This window comes from Lactuca virosa, chromosome 5 (genome assembly GCF_052849685.1).
Source record: "Lactuca virosa cultivar CGN04683 chromosome 5, Lactuca_virosa_CGN04683_v6, whole genome shotgun sequence".
Taxonomy (NCBI): domain Eukaryota; kingdom Viridiplantae; phylum Streptophyta; class Magnoliopsida; order Asterales; family Asteraceae; genus Lactuca; species Lactuca virosa.
The window spans coordinates 392,238,312-392,261,424 of record NC_136430.1 but is presented as its reverse complement, the minus strand read 5'-3'; the positions used below and the strand labels follow the sequence as shown (position 1 = coordinate 392,261,424).

The window sequence follows — 23,113 nt, the reverse complement described above, 5'->3', positions numbered from 1 at the left end:
TCATTTAGGTACCCAAGAGACGCAAATATTCAATCAGCAGATATATTGAAATGGAAGCAATCATGAAGCAAATCAAACACCAGTTCAAACAAAAAAAGGAGCAAGAAGCATCATTAATCAGACAACTTAAAGTAGTCAGACGTGAAAAAGAACAACTACAACAAACATTACAAATTTTATCATCCCATTCAGTACCTAAAGAAGAAGCAGCTAGCAGTTCAACAACGAAGCAGCCAAAAGAAGAGATTCAAGAAATATCATCCGATGATAGTCAGCCACTCAAAACAGAAAAACAACCTATAACGCCAAACCAAGAAGAATATCCACCACTTCAAGCCGATCATAAAAACATAAAGAAATGGTATGTGATTTTCAATGGAGAAAACAAAGGAATCTACGACGATTGGGGAATTGCCAATTCATATATTCTTGGAAAAAACGTAATTCACAAAAGTTACAAAACAAAAAATGAAGCAGAAGCCGCATACAACGAAGCATACAAAGCAGTCATAAAAGATAATGTCGAATGTTCAAAAACAGTTCTCCTTACACCACAAAAACCCATATCCAGCTTTACCCCACAAAAACCTGTATCCATCCCAAAATCTCTTAACCAACTAAACGCAAAAATTGCCCTTGAAGTCATTCCATCAACTAAAGAAAAAGAAGCTATGAAAAAACCATATGCTCAAAAATTTGCCAGATTATGGGACAGCCTCATTAAATACACCGAAGTCCATTCTTTAATGGGCTTTTACCCAGTAGCCAGGCGACCAGGCCCAAAAGCAGTATTCCTAGCAGATCTCACTGACCCCATGACTTTATGGGACTATTTCAGCCATGGATTCATAGACACTATCTATCTTGATGGAACAAATTTACATTGCATCAGCGAATTCCCATCAGCTATTCAAACAGTAATCAGAAGCTACAAAACACGATTTGCGAAACAAGAAAGAGGGTTATTTATCAAGATGCATTCAAGTTACCCAATTTTTGATGAAGATTCTCAATTACTTGTTCCAACGAGAGATGACCTACCCCATGAAATACCTACACAAGACCATTTGATTTTCGCACTTGCCGGTGTCTATTTAGCATCATCTCGCGTAGGCAATGGTAGAGATCAAAAGTCAAGAATCAGAGTAAATTATGCCAGTAAAACCTTCGTTATATATTCTCTAACAGACAGTGAAATAACCCCGGAAGCATTAAAAGCAATTGAAACTTTCGAACAGCCGTTCGAAAAATTTTCACATCACTTAGCTGAATTACCCGCTGATATAAAAAAACAGGTTTGTAAACATATCATGCATGCACCACGACATAATTGCAGCCATTGTAAAGACAATACTGAAGAAACACCGTTCATGGAAGACTAACGACAGCAATGACCGAAGCACACATCATTCAAAAATATCTGTCCTTTCGATGGCGGGAGGAATGATGAAAGCAATGACGTAAAAAGCCATTATTATTGAAGACACGCGTCCTTTCATTATGGAAGGAATTGTAATTATTTGTCATTTGTCTTTTATAATTATTATTGTCAAAAAGTAGTGTCTAGGATGTGAAATAAAGTGTATAACCCTCAATAGTCTAGGGGGCTATATTGTAATATGTATGTCGTATTGCAATCAAACGATTGCAACTCAATTATGTAACCGGCTCTCTTGAGCCTATAAATAGGGCATTTGCCCATATGAAATAAACAAGTTAAGTTTGAGTGTCTAAGACTTGAGTTGATCTCAAAGTTCTTCCTCTGTTGAAATAGTCGTTCTATTTCTAGCAGAGCCCTATCCAAACATACCCAAGATTATTCATATAATCATTCATATAATTTAAACAATCCATCGTCAATCCATCTCGACGCATCATTCAGGTATAATCCTATCCTAATCTTTTTATTAATTTCGTCATGTCATGAACGACATGACGGAATTAATAAAAAGATTAGGATAGGATTATACCTGAATGATGCGTCGGGATGGATTGACAATGGATTGTTTAAATTATATGAATGATTATATGAATAATCTTGGGTATGTTTGGATAGGGCTCTGCTATTCAGAAATAGAACGACTATTTCAACAGAGGAAGAACTTTGAGATCAACTCAAGTCTTAGACACTCAAACTTAACTTGTTTATTTCATATGGGCAAAGGCCCTATTTATAGGCTCAAGAGAGCCGGTTACATAATTGAGTTGCAATCATTTGATTGCAATACGACATACATATTTACAATATAGCCCCCTAGACTATTGAGGGTTATACACTTTATTTCACATCCTAGACACTACTTTTTGACAATAATAATTATAAAAGACAAATGACAAATAATTACAATTCCTTCCATAATGAAAGGACGCGTGTCTTCAATAATAATGGTTTTTTTACGTCATTGCTTTCGTCATTCCTCCCGCCATCGAAAGGACATATATTTTTGAATGATGTGTGCTTCGGTCATTGTTGTCGTTAGTCTTCCATGAACGGTGTTTCTTCTGTATTCGAGTAGGAATGTTTTTAGTTGTTTCTCTATGATGGCTTCCATTCTCTTATCAATGTGTCTGCTATATGATTGTTGGCGCTTTTGATATACTTGAGGTATGGATGAAATTGATGTAATTGTAATTGCCAACGAATCAATCGTCCTCGAAAATAATCTTCTTGTAACTTATATCGCCAAAAGCCAAGTAGATACTTGGAATCTGTGCGTAATTCGAATCCGGTTTGAAGTAGCTCGACTTTCCATTTTTTCAATGTTCTGAGACATGCTAGTGTTTCTCGTTCATGTGTGCTGTAATTTTGCTCCGTTTGGGAAAATGTTCCCGATATATACTTGCATAGTTTTTGCTCATATTTATCTGTTTTTAATACTTCAGATGATACATCCGTATCAGTGTATGCTTTTGGGGATATTTTCATATCACTGTATACTTTATCATTGTTTACTTCGGATGGTATTTTCATACCAGTGTATGCTTTATCATTGTATACTTTTGATGAGTTAGATATGAGGTTTCCCTCACTATCTAATCCCAATAATACCTTTCCACGTATAATTGCTTTTAGGCATCCTGCCCAAGTGTCTTGTGATGCATTTGTCTCCACAATTAGAAAGTCGTCGATTTTTGCATTATATAAAGTGGGCAGAACTTGAATTTTTTGTTTTATACTTTGTACCAAAATAGTATATGTATTGGTCCAAGACCAAGGAATTTTTTCTGATATTTTCTTTTGTAAAACTTTTCTTTCTTTTGCTAAGTTTTTCAAAAATCCTTGTTCTGCAATATAATTTAAACAGCCAAGAAATCGTTGTATTTGTTTTCTATTTTCAAGTTTATCAGGAAACATATTTAATTTTTCTCGTATATTTCTATTAACGATAATTGACTATTTTCTCCAATTTTTAAACCGAGATATTCAACTGTAGATTGAAAAAGTTTTGATTTCTTTTTTGATAAAACTAAACCCTTTTCTTTAATTCTTTGTAAACCTTGATGACTGCGTCAATGTGTGTTTGTTCATTTCCTTTTGTAAAAACAATTATATCATCAATATATGCAAGACAAATATGATCTAAACCATTTAAAGTTTCATCCATGAATCGCTGATATATTGCTGGTGCCTGTTTTAAACCGAATGGAAGGACATTTCATTCATAATGCTTCTAAGGAGGACATGAAAAAGCGGTTAGTGGTTTCGTATTTTCATGTAAGCTGTAACACCTAGTTCTTGGTACGTATTCTTTTATTTAAATCTTTGAGTATTTTGCATTCTGGCCTTGGACTCGGCGAGTCAAAGGCTCGACTCGCCGAGTAGAAGCGGGAAGGGGCACGGGGTTTAAGTTGTGGACTCGCCGAGTCGGGTCCCGGACTCGACGAGTAGCCGCTATCTGGACAAAAACCCTAATCCAGGGGCTTGCACCCTATTTAAACACTCTAACTCGGCCTCCCTTGTCCCTAACACTTCCAGAAGAGCTGTAGAGCGAAACCCTAGCCCCCATATTGTTCTTGTGAGTGATTTTGCCATTGTGAAGGAAGTTTGGAGCTTAGAAGAAGAAGGAGAAGGTTGAAGAGTGCAAGGAGGGGAAGTAGATCCGAAATCTACACTGTGGGAAGCTTCCATTCAGGTAGAAAAGTTCCTACCTTGATCACTAATTCATTAGATTCCCTTTTTGTCCCAAATTTGTGGTTTTCAAGCCCTAAAACCTCAAACTCCATGTGTTTATGCTCCATGTTCTAAAAGGACTTTGACCAAGGAGTTGACCTTGGACCAGGGGCAGGTCAGTCATTTGACCTAAGGGTATTTATGAGTGACTAATCGATGTTTATGGATTTATAGCCGGAGGATTACCGGTGCAGCAGTCAGACGTCTAGCGAGCAGACTTCCAGCAGCTACTTTTCGAGGTGAGTTACCTTCCAGTAGCGGTGGGTCTACGGCCACAATGCCGGCCCACCAGTAGGAGTTGTATGTTGGATGATTGTGTTTGTGATATCATCTAGGTTTGCTACTACCTGATATGTTATGTGCTAGTATGATATGATGTTATATGCTAGTAGCAGTAGGGGAGATAGTCCCCAGGATTTCCGGTCGATAGGGCCGAAAGGGGTAGTCATACCCAGTCATGTTAGACAGATTATGGTTATGTGATATATGTTATGTGGTAGTAGTAGAGGGGTGAAATAGTCCCCAGTATCCGGTCGAAAGGACCGAAGGGGAGGCCAGCACCCAGATATGCTAGGCAGTATCCGGTCGAAAGGACCGAAGGGGAGGCCATCACCCAGATATGTTGGGCAGTATCCGGTCGAAAGGACCGAAGGGGAGGCCAGCACCCAGATATGCTGGGCAGTATCCGGTCGAAAGGACCGAAGGGGTAGGTCGGGCACCCAGATATGCCTGACAGTATCTGTATGTTATGTGATTGTATGGTATGTGGTATGATGGGGGAACTCACTAAGCTTCGTGCTTACAGTTTACAGTTTTGTTTCAGGTACCTCTTCAGCGAAGGGGAAGGAGCTGGCGCGGTAGCGGCACATGATACACACACACATTGGTTTTCCGCACTATGAGATGTTCTGCGATTGTACTCTGACATTATTATTATTATTTTATGATTTGGTTTCAGACATAAGATATATTTTATGAGATGATATGATCGGATGATGTTTTACTACAAATGTTTTGCAAACCATTTATTTTAAACGAAATTTTTGGGCGTAAAAATTGGGTCGTTACAAGTTGGTATCAGAGCCCTGGTTTGAGGGATTAGGACACACCTTCGGGGTGTCTGGACTCAAATCGAGGGATTAAAAGAGTTTTATAAATAAATGATTTTCTAAAGGCTAAGTAAAAGAGTTTCGAGAAAGAACAAAGTGTGTGATGTGCGCGACCGGCCGAGCTCAAGTAAGTTTTCCCCAAAGTACCCATACAAGTTTATGTTATAATTATCAGTTTCAGTTTCAGTAGAACAGCATGCTAGAATAGGACTAAGGATCTAGGAATAATGCCTTATGTGCCTGCTTTAAGTGTTCCAGCTTCATGAGAGTTGCATGCTAGTACTAAGTAGACAGTAGTAGGGTAGCCTGTTTAGGTTATGCCCGATAGTATGAGCTTAGCATTGTATGCTAGTACAGATCAGTCAGTATGATAGCCATAGTAGTATATACTTGACTATGTGTACTCAATGCCCGAATGCTGCTTGCTATGTGCTTTTAGGAGTTCTAGTTGTCTTTCACTAACTAGTAAACGAATATGTTAAGTTACATATTGCAAGGACTAAATAATTTCAGAAGGTTGGGTCTAGCCCTATTTCACAGCTCTTGTTTGAGTCCAACCGTTGTAGGGTGGGACCTCTCATTCGAAGAATTATCTAGTCTGAGTAATATGTAATAGTATTCGCGAGCTAGTTAGGGGAAGGAAGCAGGGACTTCTTATGCAGCTGATGGCAGAGAGTGGGATGGCGATTACCTAGGGCAAGCCTAGGACAAGAGTAGCATGAGATCAGCAGTAGTAGTAGAAGGGACTTGGTGGAGTCGAGGCTGTTCTTGAGGAAAGTACGGATAGATGTGGAAGGTAGTATGGGCCCGTACTACTGAAAGCAGAGGATCCGTACTTGAATTGAGAAAGGTTGAGGCGAGACCAGGAACCTTGCAGTAGATGTAATCCCTCTAAGGTGTGTCAGTACCACTAACAGTTGTCGTTATGGTGGTACTACGTTCGAGGCCAGCAGTTGGCAGTTCGGGAGAGGGATCGGGTTCGGGTTCAGGTTCCGAACCAGTGGATGAGAGGCTACGCGAGTTCATCGCGTCAGAGATCACCAGAGGCATCCTTGAGTCGACCCCCATCATCTTCGGGTCGATCAAGGAAGGGATAGTTGAGCTGATGGAGGACCACCTCAGGGCGTTCAGGAGTGACATGGCATCTGGCCAGTCAGGATCTCGCACACTGTCCTTTAAGGACTTCAGGGGCAGTGGTGCGCCAGATTTCCATGGGGCGAAGGACCCCATTGCTGCCAGACGATGGATTGCAGACATTGAGTATGCACAGCTGACCAGCTTCTGCCCTGAGGGGTCGAAGGTACGACTTGCAGCAGGATGTCTGAGGGACCGGGCTAGGGATTGGTGGGAGTCAGTTGGCGACTCTCTGGGAGCCTCGGCTGTTGAGGCTATGACATGGTCAGACTTTGTGACACGGTTCAGAGCGGAGTTCGCACCTGCAGTGGAGCTCCAGCAGTTAGCCAGGGAGTTCTTGGATATGAGGCAGACCACGGAGACTGTGGCGGAGATCACCGCCAAGTTCCGGGAGAGGGCGTTACTGGTGCCCCAGTATGCGGGCGACGAGGACATGAGGAGGACCCGCTATCATGATATGCTACGAGCTGACATTCATGAGCATGTTAGCTTTTCAGCTTGTCCTACTCTGGATTCCATGATTTCCAGGGCAAGGGAGAGGGAGATTGATCTGGAGCATATCCGGAAGAGGAAGGCAGAAGAGGGGCAGGTTACGGGGGCTTCGGGGAAGAAGCCCAAGGGATCAGATGCTGGGCCGAAAGGCCAACAGAGCCGAGGCCGCTGTAGGAAATGCGGCAAGGCGCATGAGGGGGCATGTAGAGTGGGATCGTCGGGCTGCTACAAGTGCGGCAAGATGGGGCACTTCAGCAGGGATTGTACCGCCCCTGCACCTGTGTTACAGACGTCAGAGTTGCTGTGTTTCCACTGCAACCAGAGGGGCCACAAGAAGGCCAATTGCCCCCAGTTGACAGCAGCAGCGCCAGTGAGGGCGCCAGCTCCAGCGACCCTGCGGATTACCGATGGCCGGCAGGGCAAGGCAGAGGCTCCAGTGGTGAGGAGTCGGGCATTTCAGCTGACTACCGAGGAGGCACGCGCTGCACCCGATGTGGTGACGAGTATGATTCTTTCCCTCTGATTTATTTTTATGGTGTCTATGTTATTGATATGTGCTCGGTTTAGGATCGTTCCATGTGAACGGCATCCCGGTTCAGGTGTTGTTTGATTCGGGCGCTACTCGATCATTCGTCTCTCTTGCGCTTAGCAAGAAGTTTCCTGCGTCTTCGGGCATGTTGGACTGCCCTCTAGAGGTCGAGATTGCAGACGACCGGTCAGTGCGAGCATCTGAGGTCTTCCGAGATTGTGTGCTGAGGTTATTTGAGGAGCGCTACTTGGTAGACTTGGTTCCCATTCCATTGCGTGAGAACAAGGTGATTATAGGCATGGATTGGCTCAGCCCTAATGGGGCAGTGATCGACTGCGCGCAGCAGTTGGTGCGGATAAGGACCGCAAGTGGGGGAGAGCTGGTGATTCAGGGCGAGAGGCCACAGCGAGGACCGGCTATATGTTCAGCAGCGAGAGCTAGGCGTTACCTCCAGCAGGGTTGCACAGGTTATGTCGCGTATGTTATGGATACCCAGGAGACGGGTAGGGCGACGGTGGGCGATGTGCCCGTAGTACGAGAGTTCGCGGATGTATTCCCCGAGGAGTTGCCAGGGATACCTCCGGAGCGACAGGTGGAGTTCAGGATCGACCTAGTTCCTGGTGCAGCTCCGATAGCCAAGGCACCATATCGGTTGGCTCCTCCCGAGATGCAGGAGTTGTCTACGCAGCTGCATGAGCTGTTAGACAAGGGTTTCATTCGACCGAGCAGTTCACCCTGGGGAGCCCCGATTCTGTTCGTAAAGAAGAAGGACGGGTCGCATCGGATGTGTATAGATTATCGGGAGCTGAACAAGGTAACGGTGAAGAACCGCTACCCACTCCCGAGGATTGATGACCTCTTTGACCAGCTACAAGGAGCATCTTGGTTCTCCAAGATTGATTTGTGTTCAGGGTATCACCAGATGAGGGTCAGAGAGGAGGATGTGTAGAAGACTGCGTTTCAGACGCGTTACGGCCACTATGAGTTTGTGGTGATGCCTTTCGGGCTCACCAATGCTCCTGCCGTGTTCATGGACCTCATGAACCGCGTATGTAGACCGATGTTAGACCGGTCTGTGATAGTGTTTATCGACGATATCTTGGTTTACTCCAAGACGCGAGAGCAGCATGAGGAGCATCTGCGGGAGGTTCTGGAGACTTTGAGGAGGGAGAACTTGTATGCTAAGTTCTCCAAGTGTGAGTTCTGGTTGCGCGAGGTGCAGTTTCTTGGGCACCTTGTCAACCAGAACGGGATTTCGGTAGATCCGGCCAAAGTGGAGGCCGTGATGAGTTGGGAGGTCCCGAGGTCTCCATCTGAGATTCGGAGCTTTCTGGGATTGGCAGGCTACTATCGGAGATTCATTCAGGACTTCTCCAAGATAGCAGTTCCGCTCACCCGACTGACTAAGAAGTCGGTGGTGTATCGCTGGGGGCCTGAGCAGCAGGCCGCGTTCGAGGCACTGAGACAGAGATTGTGCGAGGCGCCAATCTTAGCCCTGCCAGAGGGCATGGAGGATTTTGTGGTGTACTGCGATGCATCCATCGCAGGTTTGGGCGCGGTATTGATGCAGAGAGGGAATGTCATCGCCTATGCGTCGAGGCAGCTGAAGCCTCACGAGGCGAATTACCCGACGCATGATTTGGAGTTGGGGGATGTTGTATTCGCCCTCAAGATTTGGCGTCATTACCTCTATGGGGTTCGTTGTACGATTTACACGGACCACAAGAGTTTGAGGTATCTCATGGATCAGCCAAATCTGAATATGAGACAGTGTCGGTGGCTTGATGTGGTAAAGGATTATGATTGTGAGATCCTTTACCATCCGGGGAAGGCCAATGTCGTGGCCGATGCGCTTAGCCGCAAGGCAGCGCCGATCAGGGATATATGTCTGAGGATGACAGTCGTGACTCCGCTTCTGGAACGGATCCGGGAGGCTCAGCAGGAGGCTATGAAGGAGGAACATTGGAAGAGTGAGCGGATTGTGGGACAGGTTTCCTCTTTCGACTATGATAGCCGAGGGTTATTGACTCTTCACCGTAGGGTGTGGGTCCCTTATCATGGAGGCGTGCGCCAGGTCCTGATGGAGGAGGCGCACACATCCCGGTTCTCCATTAATCCCAGGGCGACGAAGATGTATAGGGATATTCGTCTGGACTATTGGTGGCCCTGCATGAAGCGGGATGTAGCATGGTACGTGGAACGGTGCTTGACCTGCAGGAAGGTCAAGGCCGAGCATCAGAGACCACACGACAAGATGCAGCCGTTGGATATTCCGCTGTGGAAATGGGAAGACATCACGATGGATTTTATCACCAAGCTTCCCAGGACCGCGCGGGGAATGGATTCAATCTGGGTCATTGTCGACCGATTGACCAAGAGCGCCCACTTTATCCCGATTCAGGAGAGCATCTCGGCCGAGAAATTGGCCGATATCTATATCAGGGAGGTGGTGGCACGGCACGGAGTGCCAGTTTCGGTGATTTCAGACAGAGATGTGCGGTTTACTTCCAGGTTTTGGAAGAAGTTTCATGACGAGCTGGGTACTCGTCTGCATTTTAGCACCGCTTTTCACCCGCAGACGGATGGCCAGAGCGAGCGAACCATCCAGACTCTGGAGGATATGCTGCGGGCATGTGTTTTAGATTTCGGAGGTAGTTGGGATACCTACCTCCCGTTGGCGGAGTTCTCGTATAATAATAGTTATCATGCGAGCATTGACCGTCCTCCCTTCGAGATGTTATACGGGAGGAGGTGTAGGACCCCGATATGTTGGGGTGAGGTTGGCCAGAGAGTCATGGGGAGCACCGAAGTAGTGCTCAAGACGACAGAGAAGATTCAGCAGGTCCGGAGCAGGCTTCAGACTGCTCAAAGTCGGCAGAAAAGTTATGCCGATAAGCGTCGGTCAGACCTGGAATTCCAGGTCGGGGATATGGTCCTCCTGAAGGTGTCGCCATGGAAGGGCGTCATCCGATTCAGGAAGCAAGGCAAGTTGGGCCCCAGATACATTGGACCCTTCAGGGAGGTAGCCCGGGTGGGCAAGGTGGCGTACCGGTTGGATCTGCCAGCCGAGCTCAGTCAGATCCACAACACTTTCCACGTCTCCCAGCTGCGGAAGTGCCTGGTGGACGACTCAGCAGTGGTACCCTTGGAGGACATTCAGGTTGATGACAGCCTAAATTACATCGAGCAGCCTGTGGCGATCCTCGACCGGAAGTCGAAGGATCTGAGGAACAAGAGGGTTGAGCTGGTAAAGGTGCAATGGCAGCACCGGAAGGGCTCGGAATGGACATGGGAGCCGATGGATGAGATGATGGAGCATTACCCCGAGCTGTTTCAGGAGCAAGCAGCAGACTTCGAGGACGAAGTCTAAAATAAGTGGGGGAGATTTGTATCACCTGGTTCTTGGTACGTATTCTTTTATTTAAATCTTTGAGTATTTTGCATTCTGGCCTTGGACTCGGCGAGTCAAAGGCTCGACTCGCCGAGTAGAAGCGGGAAGGGGCACGGGGTTTAAGTTGTGGACTCGCCGAGTCGGGTCCCGGACTCGGCGAGTAGCCGCTATCTGGACAAAAACCCTAATCCAGGGGCTTGCACCCTATTTAAACACTCTAACTCGGCCTCCCTTGTCCCTAACACTTCCAGAAGAGCTGTAGAGCGAAACCCTAGCCCCCATATTGTTCTTGTGAGTGATTTTGGCATTGTGAAGGAAGTTTGGAGCTTAGAAGAAGAAGGAGAAGGTTGAAGAGTGCAAGGAGGGGAAGTAGATCCGAAATCTACACTGTGGGAAGCTTCCATTCAGGTAGAAAAGTTCCTACCTTGATCACTAGTTCATTAGATTCCCTTTTTGTCCCAAATTTGTGGTTTTCAAGCCCTAAAACCTCAAACTCCATGTGTTTATGCTCCATGTTCTGAAAGGACTTCAGATCTGGACCTTAGGGACATCTTAGAAGTGTAAAGTCTCTGTGGTTGAAGTGATTGAGGTCCCTATTGAGTGTTTGACCTCATAAAGAGCTTGGATTTGCCTTTTGGAGCTCATAGGGCCATGCATGCACGTAAAGTTTGCAACTTTACGTGATAAGCATGCCCTAGGAGCTTAGATCTATGGTTTGGAACCGTTGCATGCCTAAGAATTGGTCTGTTTGGAAGGAGGGTTGAAGGGACTCGGCGAGTGCCAAAGCGCACTCGGCGAGTTCTATGAAGATGGTCTTAGACTCGACGAGTTGGATGAACCACTCGGCGAGTCCTATGAAGATTGTCTGGGACTCGACGAGTTGTTCTTCCAATTAGGCGAGTCATATGAACAGTTACTGAGTTAAGAGGGGTTTAAGTGTAGAAGGTCCAACCCTTCGTAACTGCTCGCGGAATTAGCAATTTATCGAGTAGCAAAAGTCCCAGAAACCCAAATCCTCAAGATGGATGCTCTGGTGAGGATTTGGAAGCGAGTAGGAGATCTGCTCGTAGGGACTCGGCGAGTTGTTCTCGGACTCGGCGAGTCGGATCGCGAGCCGATCTGATCGTCCCAAGTAGTGAGTTAGGGTGACTCAGTGAGTAGGAAAAAGGGACTTGATGAGTTAGTAGGGGAATAGTGGGAGAGGGACTCGGCGAGTCTGTGCCAGGACTCGGCGAGTCCAGTCAACTGGAAGTTGACTTTGACCAAGGAGTTGACCTTGGACCAGGGGCAGGTCAGTCATTTGACCTAAGGGTATTTATGAGTGACTAATCGATGTTTATGGATTTATAGCCGGAGGATTACCGGTGCAGCAGTCAGACGTCTAGCGAGCAGACTTCCAGCAGCTACTTTTCGAGGTGAGTTACCTTCCAGTAGCGGTGGGTCTACGGCCACAATGCCGGCCCACCAGTAGGAGTTGTATGTTGGATGATTGTGTTTGTGATATCATCTAGGTTTGCTACTACCTGATATGTTATGTGCTAGTATGATATGATGTTATATGCTAGTAGCAGTAGGGGAGATAGTCCCCAGGATTTCCGGTCGATAGGGCCGAAAGGGGTAGTCATACCCAGTCATGTTAGACAGATTATGGTTATGTGATATATGTTATGTGGTAGTAGTAGAGGGGTGAAATAGTCCCCAGTATCCGGTCGAAAGGACCGAAGGGGAGGCCAGCACCCAGATATGCTAGGCAGTATCCGGTCGAAAGGACCGAAGGGGAGGCCAGCACCTAGATATGTTGGGCTATATCCGGTCGAAAGGACCGAAGGGGAGGCCAGCACCCAGATATGTTGGGCAGTATCCGGTCGAAAGGACCGAAGGGGTAGGTCGGGCACCCAGATATGCCTGACAATATCTGTATGTTATGTGATTGTATGGTATGTGGTACGATGGGGGAACTCACTAAGCTTCGTGCTTACAGTTTACAGTTTTGTTTCAGGTACCTCTTCAGCGAAGGGGAAGGAGCTGGCGCGGTAGCGGCACATCATACACACACACATTGGTTTTCCGCACTATGAGATGTTCTGGGATTGTACTCTGACATTATTATTATTATTTTATGATTTGGTTTCAGACATAAGATATATTTTATGAGATGATATGATCGGATGATGTTTTACTACAAATGTTTTGCAAACCATTTATTTTAAACGAAATTTTTGGGCGTAAAAATTGGGTCGTTACATAAGCGTAATTGCCAATATCCGGATTTTGCATCAAATGTACTAAAATGTGTATTTCCTTTTATTTTTTCTAAAATATATTCTTTTCATGGTAATTTATATGAGTCTCCTATAGTAGCATCGTTCATTTTTTTATAATTAATCACCATTCTTCGTTTTTTTCGTTTTATTTCATTATTATTTTCTACATAGAATGCAGGTGCAGAATGGGGACTTGTGCTAGGTCGAATGATTTCTTTTTCTAGTAGTTCAGTGCATTCTTGTTTAAATTCAGAAACATCTTTTATACTATATGGAATTTTATTTGGAATATTAATTTCATCATTAGGATTTTTTTAATAATATTATTATTTCTTGATTATTTCTATTTTTTAAATGATCTAGCGGGTTTTCACTACATACTTCTTCAAGTTGTTTTTCAGCAATTTCTTTAGCGAACGTTAGTAATATATGTAGCTGAAAACCAGCTTCTTGTTTGATTATTTTAATAAGATCATAATGTTTGATAATTGCAATTTTTATAATACCTTTTGTCGGATGATTGAGACTTATATGATCATTTGTTTGTATAAATGGTTGATATAATTTAAGGAAATTATTTCCTATTACTAAATCTATTCCTCAATCATGTTGATATATAGTTGGAGTTTTAAATGGCGCTTTTTCAATTACTATATCTATGTCTCTTCCTAGGAACCAAATTTTATGAATTGATTTATCAGCAATTGTAATTTTTAATGGTTTTTCTAATTTTTCCCAATCTTTTAATATCTATGTCTCTTCCTAGTTCTTTATCTTGTATTTTAGTTGTAATAAAGGTACTGTTTGGGTTAATATTTGTTTTTCTTTTACTCATTAGAGTCAGTTTATATATTTCTATATCTGTGTTTTTATTTTTTCTTGCAAAGTTTTCATATTAACAAGTTGTGTTTGTTAGACTGGTTGAAACATTGCGTATTGTTTTTAAATTACGATTTTGTGATTTTTTGTATTTCTTAATTCCTTCTTGTAATCTAGATATCTTTTTTAATTGATTATTATATTCTTCATTTACTGATTGTAATTTTAATAAATAGTTTTCTTCATATGATAAAGCATTTTCTAAATGTTGAATGGTATTAGAGATATTAGAATTTATTTTTCAATGGTTTTTTAATATATTAGTCCAAAACATGTTATCTTTTGAAGAATTAATTTGTACTTTTGAATTCATTTTAACAAATTATTAAAGCGTCTGAAAGAAAATTAATTGAATTGTTAATGTCTTTTATTACTATTTTAAAATGATTAATTTGAGTTCTTAATCTTCCAATTTTAATTAATTGATATGCAGTATAATTCTTGTTTTTAGAAATTAGTTCGTGTACTTCAGATTCTTTTTCTTTTAAATATTTTGTGGAATTTTCTAAATCTTTCCATAGTTTTTTAAGTAAATTAACTTTATATTTATTATCGAAATTACAATATATTTGGGTTTTGTTGCTCATTATTTATTTTTACCATGTAAAAGGTGGTTTAATAGTGAGTGATTTTTGTTTAATTGGTTCTTTTTTAAGTGGTTCTTCTTTAATAGTTTTTATTTTTAAATATTTTTCAAGTAATATTTTATGTTGAGTTAAACTTTGTAATAGTTCAGGAATTTGTTTTAATACAAGTAAACTTTCTACTTCTATAATATTATTTAATTTTTGACTAATTATATTTAATTTATCTCCTATTGATTTATCTTCTTCAGAATTAAGACCAATATTATATATTGTTCCTTGTGGTAAATTTTGCGGTATTTCTATAATCATTTATTTATCTGGTATGCATGGTTTTGTATTTTGATATGAACCTTCAAGTGTTTTAAAATATTTTAAAGAATTACTAGATGATTCTGTCATATTCTTAAACTTAATGATCTAATCATTTCTTTAATATCTTCTAATTTTTCATTCTGATTTTCAGTAGATGTTGTAGGTTGACTTTCCGAGATGGAGGATCTACCTGTTATGGTTGAAATTGGAGGTTCTATAATTGGACTTCTTTTTATTAACGGAGTAGTTATTATTGGTTGAAAATTAGTTTCATTAAATATTATGTTATTAGTCATATTTGGTGATTCAAGTGATAATAAAGGGGTAAATAACTTATCTATATAAATTCTATCTTCTGTTTTAAATGTAATACTATGATGAGAATTTGTTAATGCATAATTTATTTGATATGTAATAGTAAACGGATGATTACCTTTTAACATAAAATTTTGTCTTAATAATTTATATCGTACAGTAATACTATTACTTAGATTTTTATCTTTAAGACTTAATCCTAGTTGAATATTAATATCAAATTTTATTTTTCCTTCAATTAAATTACATTTTCCTTTTGCAATAATACTTTCTTGATTATTAATTATACGATCATCTCTGATTTCTAATTTTATTGGTGTATCTAAATCGCTAAAAGTACTTTTTAAAATTACTTGAATAGTTGATATATGAATATAAGCAATTTTTATTCTATCTACTTTTTTAATATTAGATAATCTATTTCTAATTTGTTGTTTATTTATTATGGGTATAATAATATTTCCTTGAGTTGATTCTATAGGTATTGCTTCTTCTCCTATAATTTTTCCATAATATATAATATTTTTTCTAGAAAAGAAATTTTTTATTGAGTTATTTTTAAAATTATGTTTTTCTGATAGCGTAAAATTTGATTTTTTATAGCATCTTTATTAATGTTATTTTTGTTAATTAAAGCATCAAAAGTGTATCCAGATTCATTTTCTTCGTTATTAATAATGATTGGTGAATTTTCTATTTCTTGAGACATATTTAACAGATTAGTTTTGTTATTTTATCTTCTAGATTTTTTATTTTTTCTTGTTTCCAATTTATTCTATTATTTATTATATGTATTGCTTCAATATTAGATATACAATTAATTATTGATATGTTAGAATCTATTTTTAAATTTAAAAGAAATTTTTTAGATTGTTTCAATGTTTTACGAAAAAACTTTAATTCTTGTTTAATAATATTTAAACTTGAAAAACTCATGATTATGATTTTTAAAATGATAATTTAGCTTTTCTTTCAATGGTACGACTAAATATCATAGATTTTAATAGGATGGTAGGGTTTGTTATTTATAATATTTATAATGGTGGTTATGATGTCAAAGTTTTCATACTGAGAATTAAAAACTTTTTTATGAAATATGTTTCTAAATTGTAGGTACATAGTAATAATTGTTTATTGAATTTATGATGATAATTCATAACGATAAATATTTATAATAATATTTATGATGATGCATGATGAACATATATTCATATGAATGAAAGATTTATCATTCATAATCATAGGGGGGTGGGGGGGCAAGACCCCTCCTGGCCCCATAAAAGGTGCGCCTAAAAACACATACCATTGTCTTATAAAACCACAACACATACTGAACAGGATTTTAAAAAAACAACTAAACAGGATTTTTTTAAAAAAAAACTGTTTGATTGTTTCCATTTTATGTGGGTTTTGTGCACCTTTTCGTGTACACCAATCAGATGTAGCCCATTTAAACATAGGCGTTGTTTGTTTTTTCGAAACGAAAACGCTTGAAATCTGCGCACCACATCTGCAACCCTCTGCAGAAGAGGTGGACTAAACGATTGCAATCTATAATAAGAAATATGTTTGTTTTTTAATATCTACAAGCTGTTGCAATAAACTGAAATTTAAATTAACAAACTTTACAAACTTAAAATAGTTTTTCAACACCGAAAGTTATAGTCTTACAACATTGAAATAAAATTCATACAACCAAAATATTCTTACAATAACAATTTTTGTCTTGTAGTAACAATTTCATTTAAAGTAATTCATTCCATATTTTATATCAACTGATCAACAATTTCATTGTATAATTGAGTCATATATTCACGTTTTTATGTTTTCCTCGACCAAACTGTTGTTTAACATATAAGATATGTCACGTATTTAGAGAAAATATATAAGTCACTTTACTGACACCATGTATCTACACAACATCGAATAAAACCTATTTAAATAACTTTATTGACACTATTTAAAGAAGTTTATATAAAATAATTAAACATAATAATTGCTAAATAACACAAAATAAAATTGATATTTTAGCAAACAACATGCTCATTTTGTTAAATTTTCCAAGACGGTAGTTATTTCTTCGGTTAGCTTTAATAGATTTGGTAATTTTGGTGATGAGCTTTATAATTTATTAATATTTTGTTATAAACAATGTAACACAAAAAAAAATTATTATATGAAACTTACGGTTTTGAAATTATGTGAAATATATTTGAATTGTTTATAATATCTTTCATAATATTATTAAAATAATAAACATGTTTGAAAAGAAATAAAACAAATATATGTTGAATAATATAACTTAAAGTAAGGTGAGAAAATGTTTGAAGATGATGGTCCAATGTTGCACCACGCAATATTTTTTTAGTCAGAAGTCTTTTAAAAAACAAACAGCCGGAAGATACAAAGTGTTACACGTATGCTGCACAATGCAGCAAAAAATGGTCAAATTTGGTTTTTTAGAAAAGCAGCCAACCCCATAGATAAACTATATATGTAGCCCGACAGGTAAAAACAGAAAGAATACTCATCCACCATTGGTAATTGATTTGGGTTTCACAAGTACCTGACGATTTGGTCGAGAAAATTTGAAATAGTTGGCAGCGTTTGTAGTACTAGTACATATTCCTTGGTTTATTAATATTAACCATATAAACTTAAGAGTGATATCATGGAATAAGTATTGCAAAATTTCTCCACGTTCTTATCACCAAAAAACTTGTCCAGTCCATTCAATCTAGATCTAGCCCTAGCCCTATGTAACAAACACAACCTAGAAGATTGATTACAAATGAGTTTATATGCCAGCCTTTCCAACAAAATTATTTTAATAGGTAGGCTCTTTACAAATTTTCAAAGAAAGCAGTGACCAATACCATCCTTAAAACCATTCTAACTCAACTCAGTCACTCACAAAAATACATTATAAACATAACAACCAAGATTACCTGTGTATATCAAAAGAAAGAAAAATATATTTTTATAATTAAAAAAATTTAATAAAAGCTTTGATTTCATTGTCTTCTTCGGTTGTAGACTTGCAGCAAGTATATCCATCCCTCCCTTTGTATTCCCACATATCCATAACAACATCCAAACACACACACACTTTTTGCGAGGATTTCCCACAAAAGGAGATGAAATTGCACCTCCCAACTTTGACCATCTAATCTTTGATTTATAATAATGATGATCAAGGGAAAAACACATTTTAAACATATTTAATTATTTTACTCAAAGATGCTTAGTTTGTCGCTTCGATGGCCCTCCAGGGAAGAGCTTCATTATCCATCCAAGAACTCTTTCCACAACCTACCCGAAGTCAAAAAGTCAAAAAATAAAAATAAATAAATAAAAAATACTTTTACTGTTACTATTACTATTAATGATAATCTGTTACTGTTACTGATACTGACCTCATCACCTTCGTCAGCATAGGGAGTACGGTCAACCACAGTACGAGGAGCGGGTTTTCTTGATGGGATATTATTATTAGCATCACCCACACCCACCATACTCATACTCTGAGAAGTCAACAGCTCTAATCTTTGTGTTTGAACTTCAAGTTTCTGGGATAGTTCCTTGTTCAAATCCTTCACAAATAAAAAAATATTAAAGTTTTATTATGTATACGGAAAAATATGATATCATTGTAAATAAATGTTTAGCTTACTTTCAACTTAGAACTTCGTGAGGATTCGGTTGATAAGGCTTGCACCAACTCTTCTTTTTCCAATGCTAACTGTATCAACATTTACAAATCAGATACTGTGACTGTGACTGTGACTGTGTAAAAGGTGGAAAAGTGGAAGTACCTCAGAAATCAATGTTGAAATATTTTGAATCATTTTGATCTGATCTGGAGGTATGCTTGAAGACGAAACTTCAAACCCTAAATGTTTACTTTGTGAGGATGCATCATTTTCACCAAGAGTACCTAAAACTGATAGGTTTGATGTAGCAGCTGTAGTATTATCCTCTTCACTCTCATCTACTCCATCAATCAACAACAATATTAGTTCTAACTTGTAACTTCTAACTACCCAATATGGTTAAGTTTGACTAGTAATAACATACCAAGATCATCTGTAGAAGTTGATGCTTCCTTTCTATTGGTTGGAGGCTTTTTAATATCCACTGAATTCGTAATTACAGGAGCTTTTCGGATCTTAGATTGCAACACCTTTTTCTCTGACCAACAACAAAACAGAATGACCCTAATTTTGCATTTACAATAATTGACAATTTCTTAAATTTATTAAAAAATCCTTTCAAGTAAATACCTTCTTGTAGAGCTTCAATAGTGAATTGCAGATCTTGGCGATCCTTCTCCAGGCTAGATATTCTTCTCCTGAATCAAAATGTTTTATGAATAAAAACTTTCAAACTATTTTATTTTTGCAGCAAAATCCTATATAAACAATTATATCCCTTCATCATAACTCATAAGAAAGAAAAGGTACACATACAACTTTAAATTAATAAGGTCAAACCATACTTCTGTGAGGACATTTCAGCTTCCAAGTTTTCTAGTTGTCTTTCAAGTTTTAGCTCATTAGACCTCAATCTGAGTGCCTACAAAAGACACATGTTTATGAATATACTATCTGAAATAGATATGTCATTGTTTTTTTTTTCTAATTTAGTGAATTAAATTTATACCTTCTCTTCTAATCCAATAACCTCAGAAGCCAATAACTTGGAACGTTCATCAGCTGCACTACATTCTAACTGAGCATTTCCATACTCTATCCTCATAGCCTCAAGTTCCACCTAATCACATAAATAAATAAAACAATAAAACATATTTCAATCACCAAATTACTCCTAATTGCATCTTATTGTATAAAATACTAACCAGCTGAGCCTTAATTTCTTCCTGCAATCTCTCCATATCCAACTTTAACTGGTTCACAACACCTCCCTAAAAAAGAAACAAAAAAAAAGTACAATTATTAACTTTTTTTTCTAAATGATTATATTAAAAATATCAACTACCTGTTGGTTATAACTGTCAGTGAGTGCTGAGTTCTCAGTGGCTAAAGACTCTGCAAGAACCCTAGAAGCCTCAAGAGCTCGTTGCAAAGAGAACTTTTCTTGTGTCAGATCTTCAATATGCTGTTCCAAAGCAGCAAAATCTTCATTCTGTTTTGCAGAATTAAAATTGTTGTTCCTTTCAATAAAGGGGTCCCCACCAACAACAACATTAGCAACAGACGAAGGGTTAGGGTTTATGAAACTTTGAGTAACAGGAGGAGCATCAACAGGGTGAACTTTTGAACTGAATGGATTAATTGCTTTATCTGTTTCTTCATTTGGAAGAATTGAATCCAGAAAAGATGGACGTGATCTTCTTGAAGGTAATCCTGTTGAGGCTACAGCATCATATCTGAAGGTTGTAGATACAGATTCAGAGCTGCTTTCAGTGGCTGGATGATCAACAACATTACTAGGGTTCCTATCAGAAACTGGAGGATATTGTAGAGATTTCACAACTTCAAACAAAGAATCTGAGAGTTTAAAGGTGATCAAATTCATGATTTTATGAGATCAGATGAAAAAGCATATTAGTTGATTACCTACCTCTGTATGTTGAGCCATTGGCTTGTTGAACATTGTGATTTGAGTTGTTAGAAGATGAAGGTATCTCAGGAGAAGACTTATTAACAGAAGCTTGTGCTGTTGTATAAGGATTTCTAAGGGCGTCTTCAAGCCTTGTATTACTATAATGATTCAAACTGCTATGATTATTATCCTCTTCTGGATGTGGATGATCCAGCTTTTTATCAGTTGAATATGTCTGGACTGGATTTGCAGAAGGTTTATTGAAAGTGTTTATAGGATTTTCATTTGTAGGATGCATGGAATGGGATTCTGTAACATGAATGTCTTTTGTTTTCTTTTCATTGTTTCCAACATGTTCTGAACTTAAATCAGATGTAGCATCAGCAACTGAAGGTTTTACTTCATGTAAGTCTCCATTAACAGAATTACTGGATGCAGCTTTTTTGGCTGCTGCTTTCTTTTTACGGAACTCCTCAAGCTGTAAAACCAAAACATATTTAATATTTTAAAAAATTAAATGCAGTAAAGAAATGATCTTCTTTGAATGTTATTGTCCACTTTGACCAATATGATCAAGATTTGACACTACAAATGCAAATAAATATCATAACCAAGCTTGACCTTATTATTGCAAAAGTTTGATAAAGCAGCAGTGTTGCAACCGAACAATTAAAGGGGTACGTAAATCAGTCATTAATGCTTCGTTCTTGAGTTTGGAGAGAAAATAGAAAAGGAAGAAAAGGGAAAAGAAACGGTGATAATATTTTTTTGTGTTCTCAAGTCAGAGAGAAAGAGAAAGAAAGTGTGTAAAACATATCAAGGGTAGTTTGGTCATTGGAAAAAAAAATATACGAATTGATCAAATGCCAAAACCACCATATGCATGGAGTATTTTAATGCTTGTAACATATTAAAACATACTGATTCAATTCAAGCAGATTTCAAACAAACTAAATATGACCCTCTGGCAGAAAAATGATGTGAAATAGCTACTCCAGAAGATGAATCATGATCTCCTACACATATTTCTGGACAGTTTTTTATTTAGAAAATTGTTCATAATGGTAGGTATAAGCTTCTTATACATTGTACTTTTCATATCTTTATAGTCGCATTTTTTGTTTTATGTCACGTTCCCTGTACACAGTACACTGTACACCTAACAGATTAGTGCGTAATACATGTTATATGTTCTGAAGAAAATGACACCCTTCCCAGATGTTTCATGTTTGAATTTTTCTTTTAGCATCAAATATCTTAACTTCAAGAAAATCACATCCTCGTTGGCAACTTGGCATCAATTATGATAATTTCATATCTACATATAAACAACTTTTATACCATTCTGACACCTAAACCTCAAATTTGGACTGATTCATTACAAATTAACCTGAAATTGTGAATTACTACTGTATCACCGTGAGAACCTGGTCGATAGAAAGTCAGATTGGAAAATTGCAAAATTGGACATCCCAGATTTAAAACTTGCTAATATACATTCACAAAAAAAGCAACACGATGCAAAAGGAAATGATAAACATACCCGTCTCTTTCCAGCTTCCAATTGCTGTTGCTTCTTTGATGAAACGCTCGAATTAGGCAACATCTGATCCGAAGCCATTCAATCAAAACTACTCCCCTTCAAGCAATCACAACCTCAATGGGTGACCAAATAGGGATCCGAAATGGGGTTTTATATACAATTTATAATCATACAAAGGATATGGGAAAATTGTTTATGATTTTGAGAAAAATAAACATAAACCCTAATTAATTTGCATACAGAGGGTCCGATCTAATCGGAGAGGGAGAGCCGCTGTGTCAATTTTGGGTATTTTGAGTCCCCGTTTCGCTTAGTTCTCTCTCCCTCCTACCGATTTCTCTCTCTTTCTTTCTTTCTTTCTTGTTTATTTTTTTTCTTTTTTTCTTTTATTTGCTTTTAAAATTTCCGTTACTGCTAAGCCTCTTTTGTTTGAAGTAGGGTGAGCAAAAACCAAACCGACTAAAGAAAAACCGACAAAATCGCAATAAACCGCAACCGAAAAACCAAAACCGATACAAAAACCAATGGTGCGGATTTAATTTTTGCAAAAACCGAAGGTCAACGGTTCGGTGCGGTTTCTATCCAAAAAACCGGTCCACCAAAACCGAACCGCACCGCAAGCGTGCATAGTAATAAATCAATCAATGTATATTATATACATGCTATTTAAAATACTTATAAACGATAATATATTTATTATATGTTTATTTTGTGTTTGTGTAAGACTATATGGGGTGCAAAAGAAATGTTCTATTGTTAGCTAAACTTACTAATGGATTACACGTAATAAGCTTGTAACAAATTAAGTCAAAATCAACCAAC

General features: G+C 38.6%; 1 protein-coding gene across 2 annotated transcripts; it reads right to left on the bottom strand.

Annotated features, from left to right (window-relative positions):
- Window positions 1-17,993: 17,993 nt before the first annotated feature.
- On the bottom strand, window positions 17,994-22,664 carry BLI (protein BLISTER). 2 transcript variants are annotated; one of them, XM_079054116.1, is made up of 12 exons: window positions 22,292-22,664; window positions 20,767-21,226; window positions 20,182-20,693; window positions 20,042-20,107; window positions 19,846-19,956; window positions 19,682-19,758; window positions 19,467-19,534; window positions 19,261-19,374; window positions 18,999-19,174; window positions 18,857-18,925; window positions 18,600-18,776; window positions 17,994-18,495 (listed from the first exon to the last, which is right to left on the bottom strand). In XM_079054116.1, the coding sequence occupies exons 1-12, from the start codon at window positions 22,367-22,369 to the stop codon at window positions 18,418-18,420; spliced, it is 1,986 nt and encodes a 661-aa protein (XP_078910242.1). In that variant the 5' UTR covers window positions 22,370-22,664; the 3' UTR covers window positions 17,994-18,417. The 2 variants fall into 2 exon arrangements, with proteins under 2 accessions (XP_078910242.1, XP_078910243.1); XM_079054117.1 differs by having other exon boundaries at window positions 20,182-20,678.
- Between the last annotated feature and the right edge of the window lie 449 nt (window positions 22,665-23,113).